At 39.7% G+C, this 22,541-nt stretch overlaps 1 protein-coding gene across 7 annotated transcripts in view; it reads left to right on the top strand.

Annotated features, from left to right (window-relative positions):
• The window catches only part of NDUFAF6 (NADH:ubiquinone oxidoreductase complex assembly factor 6), a 31,140-nt gene extending 9,159 nt beyond the window's left edge, over positions 1–21,981 (top strand). For 5 of the 7 annotated variants that reach the window (XM_045181473.2, XM_053929877.1, XM_053929879.1 and 2 more), the window contains exons 4-9: positions 3,528–3,584; positions 13,049–13,151; positions 14,161–14,294; positions 14,933–15,034; positions 17,093–17,149; positions 20,567–21,981. In XM_045181473.2, the coding sequence (XP_045037408.1) occupies positions 3,528–3,584; positions 13,049–13,151; positions 14,161–14,294; positions 14,933–15,034; positions 17,093–17,149; positions 20,567–20,695 (582 nt within the window). In that variant the 3' untranslated portion in view covers positions 20,696–21,981. Of the gene's footprint in view, positions 1–326; positions 446–3,527; positions 3,585–13,048; positions 13,152–14,160; positions 14,295–14,932; positions 15,035–17,092; positions 17,150–20,566 lie in introns of all 7 variants that reach the window. The other 2 variants (XM_053929878.1, XM_053929882.1) reach the window with 2 other exon arrangements.
• Positions 21,982–22,541: the final 560 nt, after the last annotated feature.

Genomic DNA, 22,541 nt, shown 5'->3' with positions numbered 1-22,541 from the left:
AGATGTAAAACAGCCTTCCTAGTTTGATAGAACTGCCTGTTTGTTGACGAATTTTAGGTACTAGAGAATAGAAACCCGTGGGTCAGAGTATTATGTATATAGCTAGATGTGTGTAGTAATTAGTTTTACATTAAAGCAGTTATGGGGATCCCTCATGCATAAATAGCCACACATAGTTCAGAAATGTGCCAAATTATGAATGGAGGAAGGGAATTAGGTGCCTTTTGCCACTGATTTGTGTCCCCACTGTAAAATGATGAGAGCCAAAAGGCGGTTTTTGTAGCAGGAGCTGCTGACAGACCTGACAGTGGTACCCCTCTTCTCAGGTCTGCACCAGCAGAGCAGACCCCGTTTCTGGGCCCCAGATTGACTCCACAGAGCCCCAGTAAGGATGGAGAGCCAGTCCCCCCACCGGGGACTGAGAAGAGAAAGTGGATGGGAAGCTGTGAGTATTAGACTAGCTGTTTACCTCTCTCTGTTCATCCCACTTCAACACCTTCAACCTAGGTGACTCACTTTAGAGGACGTTTCTCTAAAATCCAGAGACGTTCAGCGTATTACTTTATACACACCCCTGACTTCAATAGAGGTTTATGCTAACACCTGCATAGAAGGTTCTGACCTTTGTCCGGAAATACGGAAGATCCGAAATTCCTTTAACACAAATTTATCTCTTTGGCTCTTCTTAAAAAAATAAATAAAAAGACGTCTGAATTACAGAATGTTTACATTGTGTGCCAGTGTGTACAATTGTATAGTAGCTGCTTAAATCGTGATGATTAATGTTGGCCGGTTTGTTGATATGACCAGTGCTGAAGGTTAATACGAATATTTGAAAGAAGCCGGTAATGTTGAGAGCAGCTGCCTGCCCTCATTGTATCTTCTTTACCCGTCCTCATTCCGCAGGAGCAGATGCTTATTGTGCCACTGCCCGGTAAGCCTTCCCATTGGTCTGTGAGGAGGGTCGGGCTCTTTAGAAGACTGAGTAGGGACGTGGCGAGAGCGTGTCGTCCAGAGAGCACTTTTCCTGCTGCGCTCTTTCTCTGGTGCTCTGATGGTGCAGAACAGTCGAATGTCTAATTTCTTACACATTTCACACAGGTTTCTCTGTTTCTGTGTTTACCAATATTTTATGTTTACAGCCAGGGTTTTTATTCTGTTTCACTTCTATTTCCAAAGTTTTAATACCTTTTTCAGCTGGTTTTCAGCTTCTGACAAATATTTGTTTTTTACCTTGATTTTTTATTTCCCTCAGAACTTAATGAATTAAATGAAGAACTATATTTTGTGATCAAGGAACTCTAGCTGTTATAACTTCAGCCTTCACTAAATAGGAGTCTGACTTTTCAGTGGTTAAATGTTTATTGAGTACTGTTATGTTCCAGGGATAGTGTTTGATGGCGTGGGTACAAGGATCAAGCGTACCCTGTCCCACTCACACACGTACAGGATAAAACAAGATCAGGACTCTGTAAAGACTGAGGAACCCCGAGCTGATCCCTAGGATTCGGGAGGGAGGCTTGTGGGGCGTCCTGCTATGTAACAGCAGTAGTGCTGAGGGCACGTGGGGACCTCCGTCATGCAGCCCTGTTAGCTTCTGTTAGGTTTGTGCCAAGCAAAGTGGGCTCTGTTCTCCACTCTTTCACCCCTTGTCACGTCCATGTGTGCTGATGAGCATGCGAGCTGGCCTTTACACGTTTGTCAGTGACGTTGTAGAGTCTTAGTTGAAGTACGGATATTCCTAAGATATTATGTTTTACGACTGTTAGTTACTATTGTGAGAATGTATCATACTTAGTGTTGATTTGGCAAGAAAACAAGTGTTTTTAAAACTTTAGAAAAGCTTCAAAATTAAAAATAGCATAATAAGAACGCCTCTATACTCTACCCAGATTTACCTATTGTTAACATTTTATTGCATTTGTTAATCATTTGTACTGTTCACTCGTGTGTCCACTTGGGCCTGTGTTCTCTTTTTCTCTCTAGGCAGGTAGATAGGTGTGTATGTACTTTCATACTTTTAGTGTTTTTTCTGAGTCACTTTTGAGTATAAGTTATATATATCATGGCCTTGTATCCCTAAATATTGTAGTGAGTATTTCCTAAGAATAGGGACATTCTCTTACATAACCGGAACCATTATTCACTTTAGTAAATTTAACTTTGATATAACACTTTAATCTAATTTTCCATTCATACCCCAATTTTGTCAGTTGGCCCAATAATGTCCACTGCAGTGTTTTTCCCTCCAGTGTAGGATCCGTTCTGGGGTCAGGTACTGTTTGTCGTGTCTTTTTAGCCTGCTCTAATCTGGGGCGTTTCCGCAGCTGTTCTTGTCTTCTGTTACATGGGCACTTTTGAAGGGTATAGCCCCTCTAATTTTGTTCTTTTTATATAACATTCCTCATTTGGGATTCGTCTGATGTTTTCTCATGATTGGATTCGGGTTGTGCATTCTTGGTCACGATATGCATAGACAATGTCGTCTTCTTAGGACATCACATCTGGAGGCACACTGTGTGCATTTGTTCTTTGTTGGCATCGTTAGTTTTCATCACCCTGTCAAGGTGTCTGCCCACTGAATAACCCACTGTGTAATTATTGATTTAATCCCCCTGGCAACTCTAGGACAGTGCAGATATCCTACTCATTAATTTCTCTTGAAACTTAGCATTCACTGATGGTTCTTGTCTGATTCAGTCTTTACTATTATGATTGCAAAATGACAATTTTCCAATTCTAATGCTCTGTCCACATTTACCAGTGGGCACTCTACTATAAGCAAGAGCTCTCACTCTCCTATATTTATTTATTTGTTTATTAATTATTATTATGGACTCATGAATTGCTATTTTTTTTTCAGTGGTTTATGAATCATTTTATTATGCTTACCTATTTTGGTGTCAAATAGTCCTGGATTTGGACAGTGGGAGCCCTTTAAACTGGCTGCTGTGTCCTTATGACATGCCCCTATGTTCTGGCACACTAAAATATTCTAGGATCATCCTGAGTCTCATTTGCCCCACTCTGGAAATCACCCATCTCTCTGGAGCGCTGCTTCTTTGGGAAAAATACTTCCAGAGATCAAGGTCTGGGCACCAGGTGTGCTCTCTCCTCCTGGAGCATCTCTGCTTGCTGAGTAGTACTGTGCCTGGCAGATTATTTTCTTTGGAGTTTTAGTTATTCTAATTTTTGGAATAGTGGTTCTTTTCATTAATTAGACTCTTTACTCAATGGAAAGAAGTTTGTGCGTAATAAGTAAGCATAGATGTCAGGGTACATCACGTAACAAGCTCAGTAGTTAATTTAGTGGAAAAGTTTTAGATATATTACCTTTACTTGGAAATGTTTTGAAATGTTTTCTAGGGACATTTTCTTTTTCCCTGGTGTTTCTTTAACACAGCTGTCTATCTGGTGATGAATTACGACAAATGTTTCCTTACCTAGTTGTGTATTCATTCAGGTCTGCAGAAGTCATTTCTAGTACTTTCTAAAAATTTGTCATACTCTTTTTTTTTTTTTTTTAGGCTGTCAAAAGACATAATCTGACTAAAAGATGGTTTATGAAAATCATTGATGAAAGAGTAAGTTGAAATTGCTCATCTTAAGTTTTTTCTTCCTTTTTTAATCCTGAAGCTAATTTTCATCAAAATTGAAGTAGTCATACACATGCTTTTATGTACACCCAGTACTTGGATCTCTGTCCATGTAGTAGAGGGAATAAGGAAAGTCTGATGGTTCTAGTAAATGGAATCCTAAATTAACTTCTTAGAACTGAGTTCCATTCTAGTTTCAACCAAGCCTGCAAATTGCTCAATGCCCTGGACTAACCTGCGTAATCTCTGACACAGTGTTGGCTCAGTGTCCTCGTTGGACTGACGTTTATCATGCACTGTTGTCATGAAAGTGTAAGTTTACTTACCTTTGTGTGGATGTAATCTGTTTATAACCATAAGCTATAATAATAATATAGACCAGAATGCGATAATGGCTTAACCTGAAGAAAAATTGCTCAGTGGACCTACAGTGTTCATTAGCACTAAGAAAATCTATTTTTCAGGTGTGTCCTGTTTGATGATGTAAACAGAATTAGAGAACTCAAGACAGAAATAACTTTTCTGTTCGGCAGAAAATAACACTTGGCATTTGTAGGGAGGGGTATTTAAAAATAAAGGACTAGGATCTGTCTCCCCGTATTGATTTATGGATTCAGTGCAATGCCTATAAAAATACCAGCTGCCTTTTTTAGTGGAAATTGACAAGCTTATCCTAAAGTTCATATGGAAATGCAAGGGACCCAGAATCACCAAACCAATCTTGAAAAAGAAGAACAAAGTTGGAGAAACTCATATTTCTTGATTTCAAAACTTAACTACAAAGTTACAGTAATCAAACTGTGTGGTATTGGCATAGGACAGACATGTAGATGAATAGAATAATATTGAGAGTCCAACAATAAACCCATACATTTATAGTCATTTGATTTTTGACAAGTGTGTGAAGATAATTCAAGGAGAAAGAATAGCCATTTCAACCAATGCTGGGGCAACTGCACTGCCACATGCAAAAGAATGAATTTGGACCCCTATCTTATATCCACATGTAAGAACTTAACTCAAAATGGGTCTAAGACTTAAATATAAGAGTTAAAATTGTAAAACAAGAGAAAGCATAGGTATAAAGTTCTGTGACCTTAGTATGGGCAGTAATTTCTTAAATAACAAAAGCACAAGCAATAAGAAAATATATAATTGGATTTCGTGAAAATTTAAAATGTCGAGAAGGTGAAAAGACAGTCCATAGACTAGGAGAAAGTATTTGCCGGATATTTAATAAGGGACTAGTATCTAGAATATGTAAAGACCTCTTACAACTCAACAGTAAAAAGACAAATAATCCAATTTAAAAATAGGCAAAGGATTTGAGTAACCATTTCTTGAAGCTAGGTATACCAATGACCAATAAGCAACTAAAACAATGTTCAGTATGTTTTCATTAGGGAAATGCAAATCAAAACCATAATGAAATACCACTCTACACCAATTGGGGTATATGTTGATTATAATAAAAAAGATGTTGGTGAGAATGTGGAGAAAGTGGAATCCTTCATACCTTGCTGATGGGAATGTAAAGTGGTACAACCGCTGTGGAAAAACAGTTTGGCAGTTATTCAGAAAATTAAAGTTACCATAGACCTAGCAATTTCACTCCTAGGTTTATACCCAAGAGAAATGGAAACATATGTTCACAAAAAACTTGTACACAATGTTTATAGCAGTATTATTCATTAATAGTCCAAAAGTGGGCCCTTGCGGGATAGCTCAGTTGGGTAGAGTGCTGTCTTGATACACCAAGGTTGCAGGTTTGATCCCTGGTCAGGGCACATACGAGAAGCAGCCAGTGAAGGCATGAATAAGTGGAACAGCAGATCAGTGTCTCCCTCTCTCCCTCTCTCTGTAAAAGTAGTAAACTAAAAAGAACTTAAAAAAATAGTCCATAAGTTGGAATAGCCCATAGTCTGTCAATGAATGAATAAATAAAATATCATATATCCATACAATAGACTATTATGCATAATTTTTTCAGTTAAAAAGAATGAAGTACTGGGAGATCCAAGATGGTGGCAGAGTAGGTGGAAACTATACCCATCTCCTCCCAGGACCAAACTGGAAGTACAACTAAAATATAGAGAAATCAGCTCAAATAACCAACTGAAGACTAGCAGAAGAGAAGTCTTAAAACCAAGGATTTACAGAAGAAACCACACTGAGACTGGTAAAGAGTGCAGAGATGCAAAAAGGGCTGGCCCCACTCCCACTGGCAGTGGCTGAGGTTCCGGAGGTTTATCTCAGATTTGGGCAGCTTCCCCTTGATAAGTGTGGGATCTCAAGACTAAGCTGGACCCCACAGCCCAGAGCTCCAGAGCCTGGAACAGGAGCTCACGTAACACCTGGCTGTGAAAAGCAAAGGTGTTTCTGTCCACCAGGGAGGTATGGGAGTCTGCTAGGAACTCAGGTACCCTCTTAAAGGGTCCACACACAGTATCTCTTTCACAGCCACTCACCCTGTGCTCCGGTGGTGGGAGGGCAGAGCAGACTAGAGTTGTGCATGGAGAGATGGGTTTGTGGCACTGGGAAGAGCACAGGGGAAACTGCCAGGATCCCCTGTGCTGAGTCACTACGCCCTGCAGATGCTGTCTTAGGTGGCGCATGCTCCTCAGTGCAGCATCAGCCTGGGGAAAAGCAGTTGCCCCACCCTCTGATCTCCATGTCACCCTACACTGTGGGGCTTCTACTCTGCTAAGGAGTCAGCAATGGGGTATAGAGGTCTAGGCAGAATCTGGGACAGTCTGAATTGTGTGGCTGGGGCAGGGGCCTCACCACCCAACTTCCCCCATACCTGAATGGCACCTTTCCTTCTCTCGACTCCCAGTGGCCCCTCCCCGCTGAGATGTCTCCTGGCAGAATCTGGGACAAACGGAGTAGCGGGGCTCTAGGATGGAAATCTTTCCCTCACACATCTGACTAGTGCAGAGGCTTCCATTCACATGGCGAAATCTTGGTCTGTTTAGGCCTGCCAAGTTGCAGGCCTCACCCTGATGACTCCCTAAGACCCTGGCACACCACAAATATGTATGAGCGCCCAGTCAGTGCCAGATGGACTTGGCATATATCCTGGGGCATTTCCTGAGTGGCTTCAGATCCAGCACTGGCACCAAGATTGAACCCATATAGATCTGGAGAACACCTCTTGCCCCTACCTGGTAGTCACTGAGAACCTATTGCCTGCAACTCGAGTACCACCAGAGGCTTTCAGTGACTGAGACTAGCAGGCAGCTGGCAGGGAGAGGCAGGTGGAGGTGGACCTCAGGGTTCCTAGGAACTTTTGCTGACCTGCTGCCCAGTCCAGTACTGGTAAAAGCAAGCCTTGGTGTGCAGCTTGATCCTTCGTGTGCACATTCAGGCTCAGCAGAGGCAGCCACAAACTGGATTGCTTTGTAGCTCCAAACAGGATGCCTAGGGCCTGTCACAGGCAATGCCGACTTTGACCACCAAAGAGGCCCCACACCCAGTGGCAAGCTTCAGATGACAGAGCAGGATCCAATTAGCTGGACAAGTGGAATATCCAAGAAGGTCTTGGCAGACAGGGTATTCTGCTGATGCAGATACCGCTTTGAGTGGTCGCCACCAGCACAGCAACTTGTTTATTGTGGTTGGAGTTGGTCCTCACCATCAGCCAGCCTGAGGTTGACCCCACACACGAATAGGCCAAAAGCAGTCAAGACTCAGTTACAACAGGAGGGCCCACATAACCCACACAAGGGACATTCCTGGAACACCCAATTCAGGCGGTCAAGGAGACTGTGCCACTGGGCCCCATATGACACCTACTACATAAGGCCACCCTAGTAAGAGTGGGAGTCATAGCAGATCTACCTAATGAAACTATATTAGGTAGATTTCTATGTATATACCTATGTGTATACATAGATTTCTATGTATATTTCTATGTATATACCTAGTACATAGAAATATACATAAAGAGGCAGCCAGAATCGGGAGACAAACATGCCCCAGATGAAAGAACAGGAAAAATCTAGAAAAAGAGCTAAATGGAGACAAGCAATTTGCCATATACAGAGTTCAAAACAATCACCATAAGAATGCTCAAGGAACCCTGGCTGGTGTGACTCAGTGGATTGAGTGCCAGACTGAGAAGCAAAGGGTCACTGGTTCGATTCTCAGTCAGGGCACATGCCTGGGTGTAGGCCAGGTCTCCAGTAGGGGGAGCGCAAGAGGCAACCCCACATTGATGTTTCTCTCCCTCTTTTTTCCCTCTCTAAAAATAAATAAAATCTTTTTTAAAAAAAAGAATGCATAAGGAATTTAGAGGAAGAATAGATAAAATTAATGAGAACTTAACCAAAGAGATAGTAAACATTAAAAGGACATAGATACCATACAAAATAACCAGAAATAACACAGTATCTGAAATGAAGAATACACTATAAGGAATAAACAGTAGGTTGGATAAAGCAGAGGATCAAGTCAGTAATTTGGAAGACAAGCTAGAAGAAAATACCCAATCTGAACAGCAAAAGAAAGAATTTAAAAAAATGAAGGTATTGGGTTGGCCAAAAAGTTACTTTGTTTTTTTTCTGTACGATGGCTGTAGGAGCACTTAGTTGACTTTAAACTTCATTCAAAACAATTTTGTTATATTGTATTGTGACAGCTGTTGTATCAGCATGTATTTTTTAAAAAAGCTTATCAAGTTGGTGAATTTTTGTGTAGCCATTTAAATATCGAAGATGGAAGAATATGCAACATTTTTGGCGTATTATGCTTTATTATTTCAAGAAAGGTGAAAGAGCAACTGAAATGCAAAAAATGATTTCTGCAGTCTATGGAGAAGGTGCTGTGACTGATCAAACATGTCAAAAGTGGTTTGCAAAGTTTCATGCTGTAGATTTCTCATTGGATGACACTCCATGGTCAGGTAGACCAGTTGAAGTTGATAGCGATCAAATTGAGACATTAATGGAGAACAATCAGTGTTCTACCATGTGGGGTATAGCCGACATACTGAAAATATCCAAATCAATAATGTGATTGGTGAAAATGAAAAATTTGCCTTTTATTTCAGAAAAAAACATACGGACTTTTTGGCCAACCCAGTAGTTTCAGGGACCTTTAGGATGCATAACAACCTCTGTATCATATGGGTGCCAGAGGAGAAGAGAGAGAACAAAGGATCGATAACCTATTTGAAGAAATGATGACTGAAAAATTAACTAACTTGATAGAAGATACACAATGCCAGGAAGCATAGAGTCCCAAACAAAGTGAACCCGAAGAGGTCCACAGCAAGACACATCATAATTAAAATGGTAAAGGTGAAAGAGAGAATCTTAAAAAGCAGCAAGAGAAAGATAGTTACCTACAAGAGAGCTCCCATTAGATCGTCAGCTAATTTCTCAACAGAAATATTGCAGGCCAGAAGGGACTGGCATGAAATATTCAAAGTGATGAAAAGCAAGGACTTAAAAACAAGACTGCCTTACCCAGCAAGTCTATCTTAAATTTGAAGGAGAAATAAAGAGCTTCCCAGACAAGGAAAAGCTAAAGGCGTTTATCACCACCAAATCAGTATTACAAGAAATGTTAAAGGGTCTTCTTGAAGAAGAATGAGCAGGAGAAGAGGAACATAGTTATAAAGAATAAAATGGCACTAAATACATACCTATCAATAATCGCTTTAAATGTAAATGGTTTAAATGCTTCAATCAAGAGGCATAGAGTAGCTGAGTGGATAAGAAAACAAAACCCATACAGATGCTGTCTACAAGGGACCCACCTCAGAAGGGAAGGTACACAGAGACTAAAAGTAAAGGGATGGAAAAAGGTATTTCATGCAAATGGAAATGAAAAAAAATTTGAGTAGCAATGTTTATATCAGACAAAATAGACTTTAAAACAAAAGCTACATAGTAAGAGACAAAGAAGGACACTACATAATGATAAAGGGAGCAATCCAACAAGAAGATATAACCCTTGTAACATTGGTGTACCCAACATAGGAGCACCTAAATATCTAAAGCAAATATTGGTGGACATAAAGGGAGAGATGGGACAATCATAGCAGGGGACTCTTAACACCCCTTGATATCAATGGATAGATCTTTCAGACAAAATCAACAAGGAAACAGCAGCCTTAAATGACATACTAGGTCAGATGTATTTAATTAATGTTTTCAGAACATTTCATCCCAAAGCAGCAGAATATACATTCTTTTCAAGTGCACATGGAATATTTTCTAGGATAGACCACATGTTAGGAATCAAAACAAGTCTCAATAAATTTAAGAAGATTGAAATTATATCAAGCATATTCTCCAACCATAATGGTGTGAAACTAGAAATCAGTCACAAGAAAAAAAATGTGAAAACTACAAAAAGACATGGAGGCAAAATAACATGTTACTAAACAGTGAATGAGTCAACAATGAGATCAAGGAAGACATCAAAAGATACCTTGAAAATGAAAGTGAGAACACAACAACCCAAAATCTGTGGGGCACAGCGAAAGCAGTACTAAGAGGGAAATTTACAGCATGACAAGCCTACCTCAAGAAACAAGAAAAATCTCAAATAAACAACCTAACTTTTCACTTAAAGGAACCAGAAAAAGAGCAACTAACAAAGCCCAAAGTGAGTAGAAGGAAGGAAATAAAGATCAAAGCAGAGATAAACGATATAGAGCCTAAAAAAAACAATATAAAAGGTCAGTGAAACCAAGAGCTGGTTCTTTGAAAAGATAAACAAGATTGACAAACCTTTAACCAGACTCATCAGGAAAAAAAGAGAGGACCCAAATAAAATCAGAAACGAAAGAGGAAGAATAACAACTGACACCAAAGAAATACAAAGGATTGTAAGGAAATGCTATGCTATATGCTAACAACTATATGCTAACAAATTGGGTAACCTGGATGAAATGGGTAAATTCCTAAAAACGTAACATCTTCCAAAACTGAATCAGGAAGAATCAGAGAATCTGAGTAACTGGTGAAATTGAAGCAGTGATCAAAAGACTCCCAACAAATAAAAGTCCTTGACCGATGGCTTCACAGGAGAGTTTTACTAAATGTTCAGAGAACTGGCACCTAGCTTTCTCATACCAGTAATTCAAGAGGAGAGAAGACTACCAAGCTCATTTTACGAGGCCAGCATTATCCTAATTTCAAAACCAGCTAAAGACACTACAAAGAAAGAAAATTATAGGCCTATATTCCTGGTGAACACAGATGCTAGAATTCTCAACAAAATATTAGTAAATTGGATCCAGCAATACATTAAAAAGATCATGCACCATGATTAGGTGGGATTTGTTCTGGGGATGCAAGGTTGGTACAATATCTGTAAATTAATAAATGTGATATACCACACAAAATGAAGGATAAAAATCACATGATAATAGCAATAGATGCAGAAAAAGCATTTGATAAAATCAAGCACCCATTTATGATAAAGTCTCTCAGGAAAGAGGGAACATACCTCTACATAATAAAGGCCTTAGACAACAAACCCACAGCCAGCATCATATTCAATGGGCAAAAACTAAAAGCGGTTCCCTTAAGATAAGGAACAAGACAAGGAACTGCTTTCACCTCTTAGTCAATATAGCACTGGAAGTACTAAGTGCCCATTAGTAGATGGTGGATCACAAAGCAGTAGTACATGTACAGAATAGAACACTACTCAGGCGTAAAAAAGAAGGAAACCTTCCTTTTTGCAACAGCATGGGTAGACTTTGAGAGTATTACGCTAAGGGAAATAAGCCAGTCAGAAAGAAGATCACATATAATTTCACTTACATGTGGAGTCTAATGAGCAAAATAAACTAACAAAAAAGAAGCGGACTCATAGGTGTCAGAGGGGATGGGGTAGTGGGGCTGGCTGAAAAAGGTGAAGGGATTAAGAAAAAACAAACAAACCCAACCTGATAGACAACAGTGTAGTCACTACCAGGGTAAAGGGGGGGAGGTAAGTGGCGATAGGCAGAGATGTGACTTGAGGTGGTGAAAACACAATACAATATACAGATGATGTATTATGAAATTGTACACTTTAAACCTGCATAATTTTATTAACCAATGTAACCCCAATAAATTCATTTCAAAAAAGAAGAATTAAGTACTGACGGAAGTTCCAACATGGATGAACCTTGATAACTTGCTGATTGAAAAAAAAACAGACAGCCCTGGCTTGTGTGACTCAGTTGGTGGGAGCATTGACCCATAAACTGAAGGCTAGCGGGTTCGAGTCCCTGTCAGGACACATGCCTGGGTTGCAGGTTCAGTCCCCGGTCACAACACATGTGAGAGGCAATGGATCTGTGTTTCTCACATTGATGATTCTCCCTCCCTCCCTCCCTCTCTCTCTCAAGTCAATAAGCATGTCCTTGGGTGAGGATAAAAAAACTAAAAAAAAAAAAAAAGAGAGATGCCAGAAACAAAAAAACCCATATATTATATCATTGCATTTTTATAAAATGTCCAAAACAGACAAATCCACGGTAACAGAGTAGTTAACAAATCACCTTGTCAGGAGATGAGGGGGAGGGAAATGGGAAGTGACTGCTTCATGGATATAGGATTTCTCTGAGATGATGAGAGCCTTCTGGAATTAGATAATGGTGATAGTTGTACAATTTGGTGAATATACTAAAAACCACTGAACTGTATATATTTTAAAGGGGGAAATTTTATGGTATGTGAATCATATTCCCCCCCCCCCAATCCTCCTGGGATCATTGCTGGTGTCAGTTTCTCCCGATAGGAGAGGAGGGAGTGCATTACCTTGACGATAGAGTCTGTGTTAATGTATTATTGTAAAAGTGGCTAGACTTTACTAGGATTCACATTTTTCTGTTTCTAGAATAGAGTGACTAGAGTTTGTTCAGTCCATCAGTCCTGTTACTTTACTGAGCGTGGTTCATTTTGCGGGGTGGGGGGCTGGTTATGAGCCTCCTTTGTTTTTCTGGGCACCTTTTCCTTATTGAGAGCATGGGCTTAACTTTAGGCATATTACTTAATGTGTCTGTGACTGAGTTTCTTCACCTGCAAAAGGAAAAATGTCTTATTTTGTTATCTTTTGGGGGATGCTAGTGTTAAGAAGATAATGTCTAAAGTGCTTAAAAGCCAGAGCTCAGTAAAGCCAGCTGTTCACGAAAACTCAGGCTTTCGAAGGAGTGAAACCTTAAGCCAGCCCATGTTCATGTGATCTGTGCACTACACTTGACCTTAGCCAAAAGGCCGAGAGGCCATGTGATCTGTGCACTGAGATTCATCCCGAGGTGTTACTGTGAGGGGTGACCTGTGAGACTGAATGTGTACACCTTTAATATCTTAATTTTATTTTAACCTTACTGTGTACTAAATAATATACTTAATATTTTTATTTTTATTTAGCCCCTTTGGGCAGAAAATCTTGTCTTTATAGATTTTGATAACTGAGCAGGTTTTTTGCCTTTTGTTTGACTGTAGGAAAAAAATTTGGATGACAAAGCATATCGTAATATCCAGGAACTGGAAAATTATGCTGAAAACACACAGAGTTCTCTTCTTTATTTAACACTGGAAATACTGGGTAAGGTTTTTTCTCTTTCATGAATAAAACAGCTTTCAGACTTCATTCGTTCATAATTTGACAGACTAACCAGTTTAACATTGAAGTTTTTCTTTTCATCATTTGTAAAGAAATAGGTTTTGGATTTTATTTTTTCTTATTTTTATTTTTTTGAGCAACAAGGTGAATATATGTCTTTCTTTGGAATGCAGACTAATCAAAATACTTAGGCTCGAATAAAAGTACTTTGGCTACCTCACGGAATACTGTAGTTAATAATCTGGTAATTGCTGTGATTTTGCATTTTTAAGCATCCCCAACTATTTGGAAGGCCTGTAGCTGTACTCTTCCTTCCCTGTCAATGCTACTTCCCCACGTTATAAAAAATAGAAGAAACAAACCTGCATTTCTAAGTTTTTATGAAACTTCTCTTTTAAAAACAAAAGCAAACTAGTGTAGATGGTCCTTTTTCTCCTCTGACTTTATTCTAAGTTGGTGAGGTCTTATTGTAATGAGGAAATCATTTGGGACAAGGACAATGCCATCCATTTGAAGAAGGTAATATATCTTATGTCACCCTCAAAGAATAACTAGCACAAGTCCCTACTGAATTTCCCAGGCCTGTTTCTTCCTGCACATTTGGTGCAAGTTTGCCAACACAATGAAAGGAGGGAGCAAAGAGCAGAATGTTTGCTAACATCTACTTAAAATGAGGTCGTATGGAAATTGCACTGAGGAGAAGAAATGAGAGACTTGTAATGTTTTTCCATGATAGCTGATTAAAATTCCCAATGTGTCCTTAGTGTGCTGAAGTCCGCACTAAGTCTTGTGCCTAAAAGTTGGAGTTCAGAAACCTGCTGGTGTAAATGGCCAGCTTGTTTTTGTGCCCAGTGATGCCCGTAGATCCTGTTTTTTCAGACATGGAAACTAATTTTACATGTTTAGGCGGTTTATCTTTTCTACTTCTGTTGACTTGTTAGGCACTGAAAGAGAAAAGAGCAGCCCTGTTGTTTAATTTCTAAAACCCTAGGTATAAAGGATCTTCACGCAGACCATGCTGCGAGCCACATTGGAAAAGCACAGGGCATTGTCACTTGCTTGAGAGCCACGCCGTATCACGGCAGCAGAAGGAGGGTGTTCCTTCCCATGGACATTTGTATGCTGGTAAGATTTGCCTCAGGAATATGGGAAAGACTATCTCTTGGTTCTTGCTTAGCCTGTTCAAGTAACTCTTTTGAAATGAATGCATACTGCTTTTTGCTCCTTGGTCATCAAGAGAGGATTTTTATCAGTATGGCATTTTAGGTGTCTGGTGGAGCTATGAATAAGAAAGTCCGGAGAACCTTACTTGGTGTAGGTTTATGTTGATGCCTTCTTTCTGTCCAAGCAATTACAGTAATTGTTCCTAATGTTCAGGTTAGCCTGTTCTTTATTTTAAAGGAGGAAGTAATCCTTAAGAACATTGTTTATGAGAACTTTTATTTTCTGTATGAGATTCATTAGTGTCTGTACTTTTAAACTTCTTACATGTTTGTTTTGTTGCTTGTGTATTTTTTTTTTTTACCTACAATGGTTGTTAATTACCGCCTTGTTGCATATTATTTTGGGAGAGAGTGTGTGTATGTACGTGTGTCTCTGTGCACAGACACAGACCTACATGCACATGCATGTACACATGCATATATTTTTTAAAACAAACCAGGCATTATACTGTACATACTGTTCTCTCATCTGTTTTCCTGAGCTAAGGTAGTTTTAAGTATGCTTTTTGATTGCTATATAATGTGTATTTTTCAACACAGCATGGTGTTTCACAAGAGGATTTTCTACGGAAGAAGCAAGATAAGAACGTAAGAGATGTGATATATGACATTGCCAGCCAGGCACACTTGCACCTAAAGCATGTAAGTAGGCTATTTTGCCAAATCATTTAGGAAGCTATCATTTCTGCCCAGTAGAACATAGCGTGGTTATACTGTTACCTACTTGGCAGTCCAAATTCCATCTCTCATTGAAATCACAGTGGATTTACCCCAGGGACTGTTGTACCCTTTCTCTACTTCTAAAAAATCCCCCTTTCTCCCTCTCAGCAGATGTATTCACCCGTCAGTGAGTCAGCCACGCCTGAGCTTGCTCAGTTAGGCTCCTCCCTAATCCAACCACTCCCCATCTCTTTCTCGGGGGACAGTGTCTTTCTCCCTCACAAGGCCGAGGCCTCTCCTACCTTCCCAGGACCTTGCATCCCCAGCAATCCTAGCTGGTGTTTTTGGTCGGCCTCTCTGATAACTTGCTTCTTTTAGCTTCTGGTTTGTTGACGCTGCCTTCTGAAGTTACAGGCAGCCTGTGGACCCTTCAGTTTATTTTTCCCTCACAATTAAGCTTTTTTGAATAAGTAAGTGGTGTGTATTTGTTGTTACCTCGAGGTCCTCACCGCCCTGACACTGTTTATCATGCTGTAATTTGGCTTCCATCCTGCCTACTCTAATAATAATCACTAGTAAACAGTCTCCTTCTGCCACATTTAAAGAGTGTCTGATGTAGGAGAGAGTAGATGTTTGTATATGTGGGTGTGTGTAGGCACACACAACATACACATACAACAGAGGTAGAATCAGCTAGGTTTGATAACTGATTTTGGACTGCGGCAGGATCAGGAAGAGGGAAGTTTGAAGGCTGCACAGAGTTCAAGTAGAGATGGTGATGGTACCATTCAGAGACTGTAAGAAAAAAGCAATGGTGCACTAGGAGCTGCTCAGTGGATTTGAGACTAGCTGCTGGACATCATCGAATACCAGAGGATTAGAAGAATGTAGGGAGATGGGCTGTTGAAGAATGCAGGATGGTGACTTCGATGGGAGGTCGGAAATGGAGAGAGAGATTTGGGAGTCATCCACGTAAAGTCTGTGGTTAAAGCTCTAATATTAGGTGGTGTTCCCAAGGAGAATGTACATCTGGATAAGAGTACCAGGGGCAGAATCTTGAGGCCCAAATCCGTGCCCCAGGTAGAAAGAGAAAAGGCCATTAGTTAGGAAGAAGAAGGAAAGCATGATCAAAGAAGTAGAAAAGCTAAGAGTCAGTGTGCTCGAAACCAAGAGAGGAGCAAATTCCATGAAGGGGGAGTAGTAAAATTGTGCATGCTCCAGGGAGATGAAGAGAAGAGAGGCAGGATGAGTAGTAGTCATGGATGATTTGGAAGAGAGTAATTTTAGTAGATGAGGGTAAAACAGAGGGTAGTGTTAAGAAGTGAGTCAGGACGCAGAGGTGGTATATGACAATAGAAACGAAGACTGGAAATAGGAGTGGACTTGGTGAGTCTAGGATGATGGCTTCAGCGTGGGGGCATCAGGGCTTCATATCCAGAGTGGCAGGGAGGTGTTAGATAGCTGAGGTCAGAGTCAAGGTGTGGAGGCCTCTGAAATACAAGATGAATAAATAGTTGAGACTTTAGTTGTCAGGGACATAAGTCAGAGAAAATAAGAGTAAAACATAAGAATGTTCTTAAGAGTGACTTGAGAACATTCATTTGGCTGGCCGTGTGGAATGAATTAGAGGTTGGGGAACACAGCAGCAGAAAGACCAGCTAGGAGGATCATTAAACAGGCGGTAATGATGACCTGAGCTAGGAAGGTGCTGGGACTTGTTAACCCAAGTATTTCTTCATTCACCCCTAACCACAGAGCTGGAGGGTCAAAGTTACAAGATGTTAAAAGGCAGCTGGAAAATGCAAAGCCAATTTGTAACAAAGAATGCAATTCTTAATACAGTACTATTTCCTGAGTCCTTTAGGCTTAAGAAATTAATCGTAATGTTCAGGAGATGGGAGCTATTTTCTTGCTTTTGGAGACGCCCTAGCCATGTTGTTCAACTGCTGGTGTTGCTCTGTGTTCGCTTTCTGAGGGAGCCTGTTTATTTCCAGAAATAATTTATATTTCAAACCAGTTTCCCTTTGTCTTCCTTTTTAGGCTAGGTCTTTCCACAAAAGTGTTCCTGTGAAAGCATTTCCTGCTTTTCTTCAGACGGTAAGTAGATTAACAGAGAAAGCCATTTAATTAATGAAGCAGATGTATTTGATCTCTTTTTCTATTTTATGAGGTTCCCAATGCAATTCTTTAGTTGAGAGGCTTTGTTTTTTTTTTCTCTTCCTTATGGTGGGTTTTGTTAGTTGCATTCCATTTTGGTGATAGTCATGCCTGTATTTCCCAGAGGCAAGTGAGTGGAGGAGGCAGTAGTAGTGACGGCAGCCAGGTTGCATCAGGTTGGATCTGCTTTGCCACTTACTGGCCATGAGAGTTTAAGGTCCTTAAATGCCATGTTTCTCAGTATACTCATAGGAAAAGTGGGGACCATATGAGAAACTATCTTGTAGGATTATTATTAAAGAGAGGGAAAAAAACATCAATGTGTGGTTGCCTCTCTCCTGCCCCCTATTGGTGACCTGGCCTGCAACCCAAGCATGTGCCCTGACTGGCAATCAAACCGGCGACCCTTTGGTTCCCAGGCTGGCACTCAATCCACTGAACTACACAAGCCAGAGCAGAACCTGTTGTTAACTTACTTTTTAAGTTAAACTATGAAGGTCAAGGACTTTTTGTCTGTTTTGTTCACTTCTGTGCAAAGGGTTGTTCTTAATTCTGGTTGCCCATTAGAATCACTTGGGAAGCTTTAAAAAAACAACCAACCAACCAACCAACCAAAGCAATTTGGGCCCCTCCCCAAATCAATTAAATCACAATCTAAAAGGTTGGATCCAAAGATTGATACTTTTTAAAAACTCCACCAGTAATTGTAAAGTGCAGCTGGGTCTGAGAACCACTGTCTTAGACTAGTGGTTCTCACAGTGTGGTCCCTGAACCAGCAATATGGGTCTTACCTGGAAACTTGTTAGAAATGACCTTGGCCCTGGCTGGTGTGGCTCAGTGGACTGAGTGCTGGCCTGCGAACCAAAGGGATTCCCAGTCAGGGCACATGTCTGGTTTGTGGGCCAGGTTCCCCAGTAGGGGGCGTGTGAGAGGCAACCACACATTGATGTTTCTCTCCCTTTCTTTCTCCTTCCCTTCTCCTCTCTCTAAAAGTAAATAAATAAAATTAAAAAAAAAAAAAAGAAAGAAAGAAAGAAAGAAAGAAATGCAGACCTGGGGCCCCAATGAGGCCTCAGGCTGGAGCCCAGCTCTCAGTTTTCGCCTTGTGCCAGGGGAAACTGGAGGGACTACACAGCAATGCCCGAAAGACCGCTACTGTCCACGGCTTCATTCCAGCTGGGGCACATCTCTTCTTATTTGTTTTATATATGGGGCATCTATTCATTATTTTGTTCAAAGAAAAGGTTTGCTGTTTAAAAACTATTAAAAACCCTGTGAAAATGACTAGTCTGGGGTATGGTATGCTCTTCATAGATAAAGCTTTAAGATGCCATATTCAGAAATTGTAATGTCTTTGAGAGGTTTCAATGAATTTGTTACATTGAACAGTGTATTGACCCTTAGCCAAACTTTCCTTGGAACCAAATCCTAATTTGCGAATGTCCAGTTGAGCTCTAATTTGAGGTCACATTTCATCTGTATTTTAATGGAATTTTCTAGTTGTAAAAGGCGTACATTCTTATGATAGAGATTTGGACAACATAAAAAGAATATTAGAAGAAAATAACTACCACCTGTAATTCCGGGATGCAGAGACAAAAACCACTTATTTATTCTGTTCATTGTTTTTTAATGAATTTTTGTGTATAGTTGAAATCACACTTTATATCTCAATATCCTATTTATCAAGCATTTAACCACATCATTAAAAATATAAGTACAATATTTAATGGCTGTATAACATCCTATTATGTGCCTGTACCTTAATTTCATTAACTATTCCTTATGATTAGATATTATGAAACTATTAAAATGATCATAATGGAATTCTTAGAGATGGAAAGTTAATCTCAATATATTAAATGACAATAAAAAAGCAGATTACAGAACATTATGAATAGTACAAGCGTTGTTTTCAAAATGTAAAGAAAGTGCACTAAAATTTCATTGTTTCTTTTATTCTCGTTTGAAATGTTTCATATTTGATATCTACACATGAATATGATATATCTGTGTATGCATGCATGCATTATAAAGCATAATATACACTCATATTGAACTCTCATGAATTCACCACTCAATCCAGGAACTAGAATGTTACCATTGAATTACATTGCCTCTGCCTTCTTCCTCCAAATAGCTGTCCTTAATTTTGTATTTATTATTCCTTTGTTTTTCTTTCAAAAAAACTTTCCCCATTTTATGTATTCCTAAACAATTTGTTGCTTAATTTTGTTTTTGAGTTTTATAAAAATGGGTCATTTTCCGTTTATGTCTTCTAGGTCTCTCACACACACGCATATTCCTAAGATTTATTCATACTGCTTATAGCTATAGTGCATTTATTTTACTGCAGCATAATATTTCATTGTGTGAAGTTTATTTATTTATTTTTTTTGGTCAAAGAACTTGTGGATTTTTTGCTAATGTAGCACAAGGCAGCTGTGCACATTCATGCACACATCTCCTGTTATACATATATATAAGTTTAGGGTTTAAAAAGTAGATACTGAATTTGTATGTACACTCATCTGGGAGAAAATCCAATCCTCTTTGTTTTCTTTTTGCTCTTCCAAATACTCTGGAGAATGAATGACATAGTTTGTACCTCAGAGCTCTAGGGGGCGCTGTGCACACAGACTGAGGAGGGAGGGGCACCTTTAGAATTGTGCAGGGCAAAACTAAGTGGCTTCTCTGTGTAATAAGAAAGTTATTGAAATAAAATAGTTTATAAATTAGTAAAAGAAAATGAAAACTCTAAAATAAAGAACCCTGTCATTGTCAGTGTTTTCCAACCTCGCTCCCCCATCACAGTGAAAGCTTTAAGTTTTATGTGATGGGGGAAGCATGGGTCATGTTTGTAGGGACCTGTGATTCTTCTCTCTGGGTGCAAATCATTTTCTAGCAAGAGCATGGAGACCCATTAAACTTTTTCACAGTGCAATTTTTTAAACACACAGCTTGAGCCCCTCCTCATGGCACAGTGTACTTTGTGGTGGTGTTCGTTCTCCCTGATTGAAACATCCCTTTTTGTTCCACAGAGTCTAGTAATGCAACCTGCAAAACGGCAGTTTCTCCGATCTTTCACAATTGGCCAGAGCAGTAAAAGTGATGATTAGGATTGGCCTGATATTTCTAGGACCAGCTCTGTGATCCTGTCCTACTGGCCTATTGGAAACTTCTTAGAACATGTCTTTTATTTTCTCCATCCATTCTAAAATTCTCATTTAAATTCATAGTTTGTAGAAGACCATCTCAGTGAAAGTAAAATAGCCTTAATACTTGTAATTTTTCTTTAGCTTCTTTTGAAGGCTTTATCATTTGATGGTCTGGTGACCATTTTTCTCTTTTTTCCAGGTTGCTCTGGAGGACTATTTAAAGAAAATTCAACAAGTGGATTTTGATATATTCCACCCTTCTTTACAACAGAAGGATACATTACTTCCATTATCTTTGTATATTCGGTCATGGAGAAGAAGATATTAAAAATAATTTCATGGCACTGGTATTAATTTACTTTTATTAGTTTTATAAAAATGTGTTAGGGTTCTTGTTTGCAAACAGCAGATACTCTGTACTTAAGGAGAAAACTGATTTATTGGGTGGGTGTGAGTAGCTCACAGAACTGGTAAGAAATTACTGTGGGGCTTGGGTGCCAGAACACTGGTGAGATTCTTCCACAGACGCAGCCATTGTCACCACCACCCAGACACTGCTGTACCATCCCTGTAAAGCTGCTGCCCCAGGAGGGAGCATCGCTTTGGGGCGTAGGCTGCCGGCCTTGTTCACCAGCAGGGGGCAGAGAGGAGAAATGTCCCCTCCCTTCCTCACCCCTGGAGAAGGAGCGGGGAGGGGCTCAAGTAGTGCTGGCTGCGCGGGTGGAGAGTCAGAACTCACGAGTCCAGTGCAGCTTCGAAATGAGTTTGTTTAGGGGTCCTGGAGGGTGAAGTTAATACCTGAGGAGTGGCGGTTACTACGTTGAGGGTTTTATATCCCTACCATTTCATCTTTACAACCCTGTGAAAACTTATACATGATAAAATAACTTCTTTAAGGTAAGACAGTTGGCTGTCAAGAGCTGGAACCCTAATTTGAGTTTGTGTCTGGCTGATTTGGAGCTTTTACTTTCTGCTAATGCCACCGCTTCACTCCTGTCGTTGCACGTTATCGTGGTCATGAACAAGGTCGCGTTCACAAAGTTTGTGTTAATGTACAACAAAGTTGTATCGAACATTCATTAAGGGATACTGCATTTTTAAAAACTAGTATACTATTTGAGCTTCCCACGGATAAGCTTTAGGCTATACATACACTTCCATAAATGTTCTCATTTGATCTTTAAAACTATGAAATAAAGAATTTTTGGTAATTAAAAATTTTAAATTATAAAATACACACCAATTGCAAAAACAGAATTGTCTGCATACTGGTAATGGCAAATCTGGGCTCTGAATGAGTCTCTGACTCCCAAGGCCGGGATCGTGCCACAGTTTTCCTGTTCCCGCCTTTTCAGTGCTCCTGGCTCCTGCACTCACACCTCTGGGATACTGTTCCACTCTCTCCTAAGCCTGCCTCTCTCAAGCCTTTGGTTTCAGCTATGAATTAGTGAGTACTACAATTGTGAGTTAGTGATAGCTTAAAATACTACGTGTTTGTTTGTTTTTTGCAAATAAAATAAACTGAGAGCTGCTTGTGGTTAAGAATCCCCCAATACCTAGAATGGCTCTGGTTTAGAACAAGAGATTAATAAATGTATAATTGAATGACTGGAATGTGTTTATATATGTTAGTATATTCTTGGTTATACTGATGCTGAAAGAATAGCCTCTTGTTTAATTCTGTGGCTTTAGAAAGCCTTGTAGCTTATCTGAACAGGCAAGTACAAGGAAATGGGACACATTTCCTCTTGGGATTCTGAATGGTCCAGGGTTGAAGAGTTCATTAGAGGTATCCTTTGTTAGCATTGTCTGTGGGTCTTCTAGGTTAAATTTGGCAGCAATGAGCTGCTAATCATCTTGGTTCTTGACTAAGGACCTTAAAAAGAAGGGTTTAAACTCTCTGTTGGATTACTGGATTCTTTGCTGGCTCTGAAGCCAGTTTACTATTAAGTAAATAACTGCAAAATACTTTCTAAGCCATTTTAAATTTGATGTTTAGAGATTTGAATGGACTAAAGTTTCCAGTCTCCTAGAGATTAAGATGGGATCTTACTCAGAGACACTTACTGTACTGTTCGCTTCCTGGCATGAAAGATACTCCCTTAGATGGTGCCAACATTCTTTTTCACTTTTCACATCTCTGGGGTTTTTTATTAGAGCATTTTTAAAGGAGT

Source organism: Desmodus rotundus, chromosome 8 (assembly GCF_022682495.2).
Source record: "Desmodus rotundus isolate HL8 chromosome 8, HLdesRot8A.1, whole genome shotgun sequence".
Classification (NCBI taxonomy): Eukaryota; Metazoa; Chordata; class Mammalia; order Chiroptera; family Phyllostomidae; genus Desmodus; species Desmodus rotundus.
Note: the sequence above shows the minus strand (reverse complement) of the source record. Positions and strands in the feature narration are given on the sequence as shown.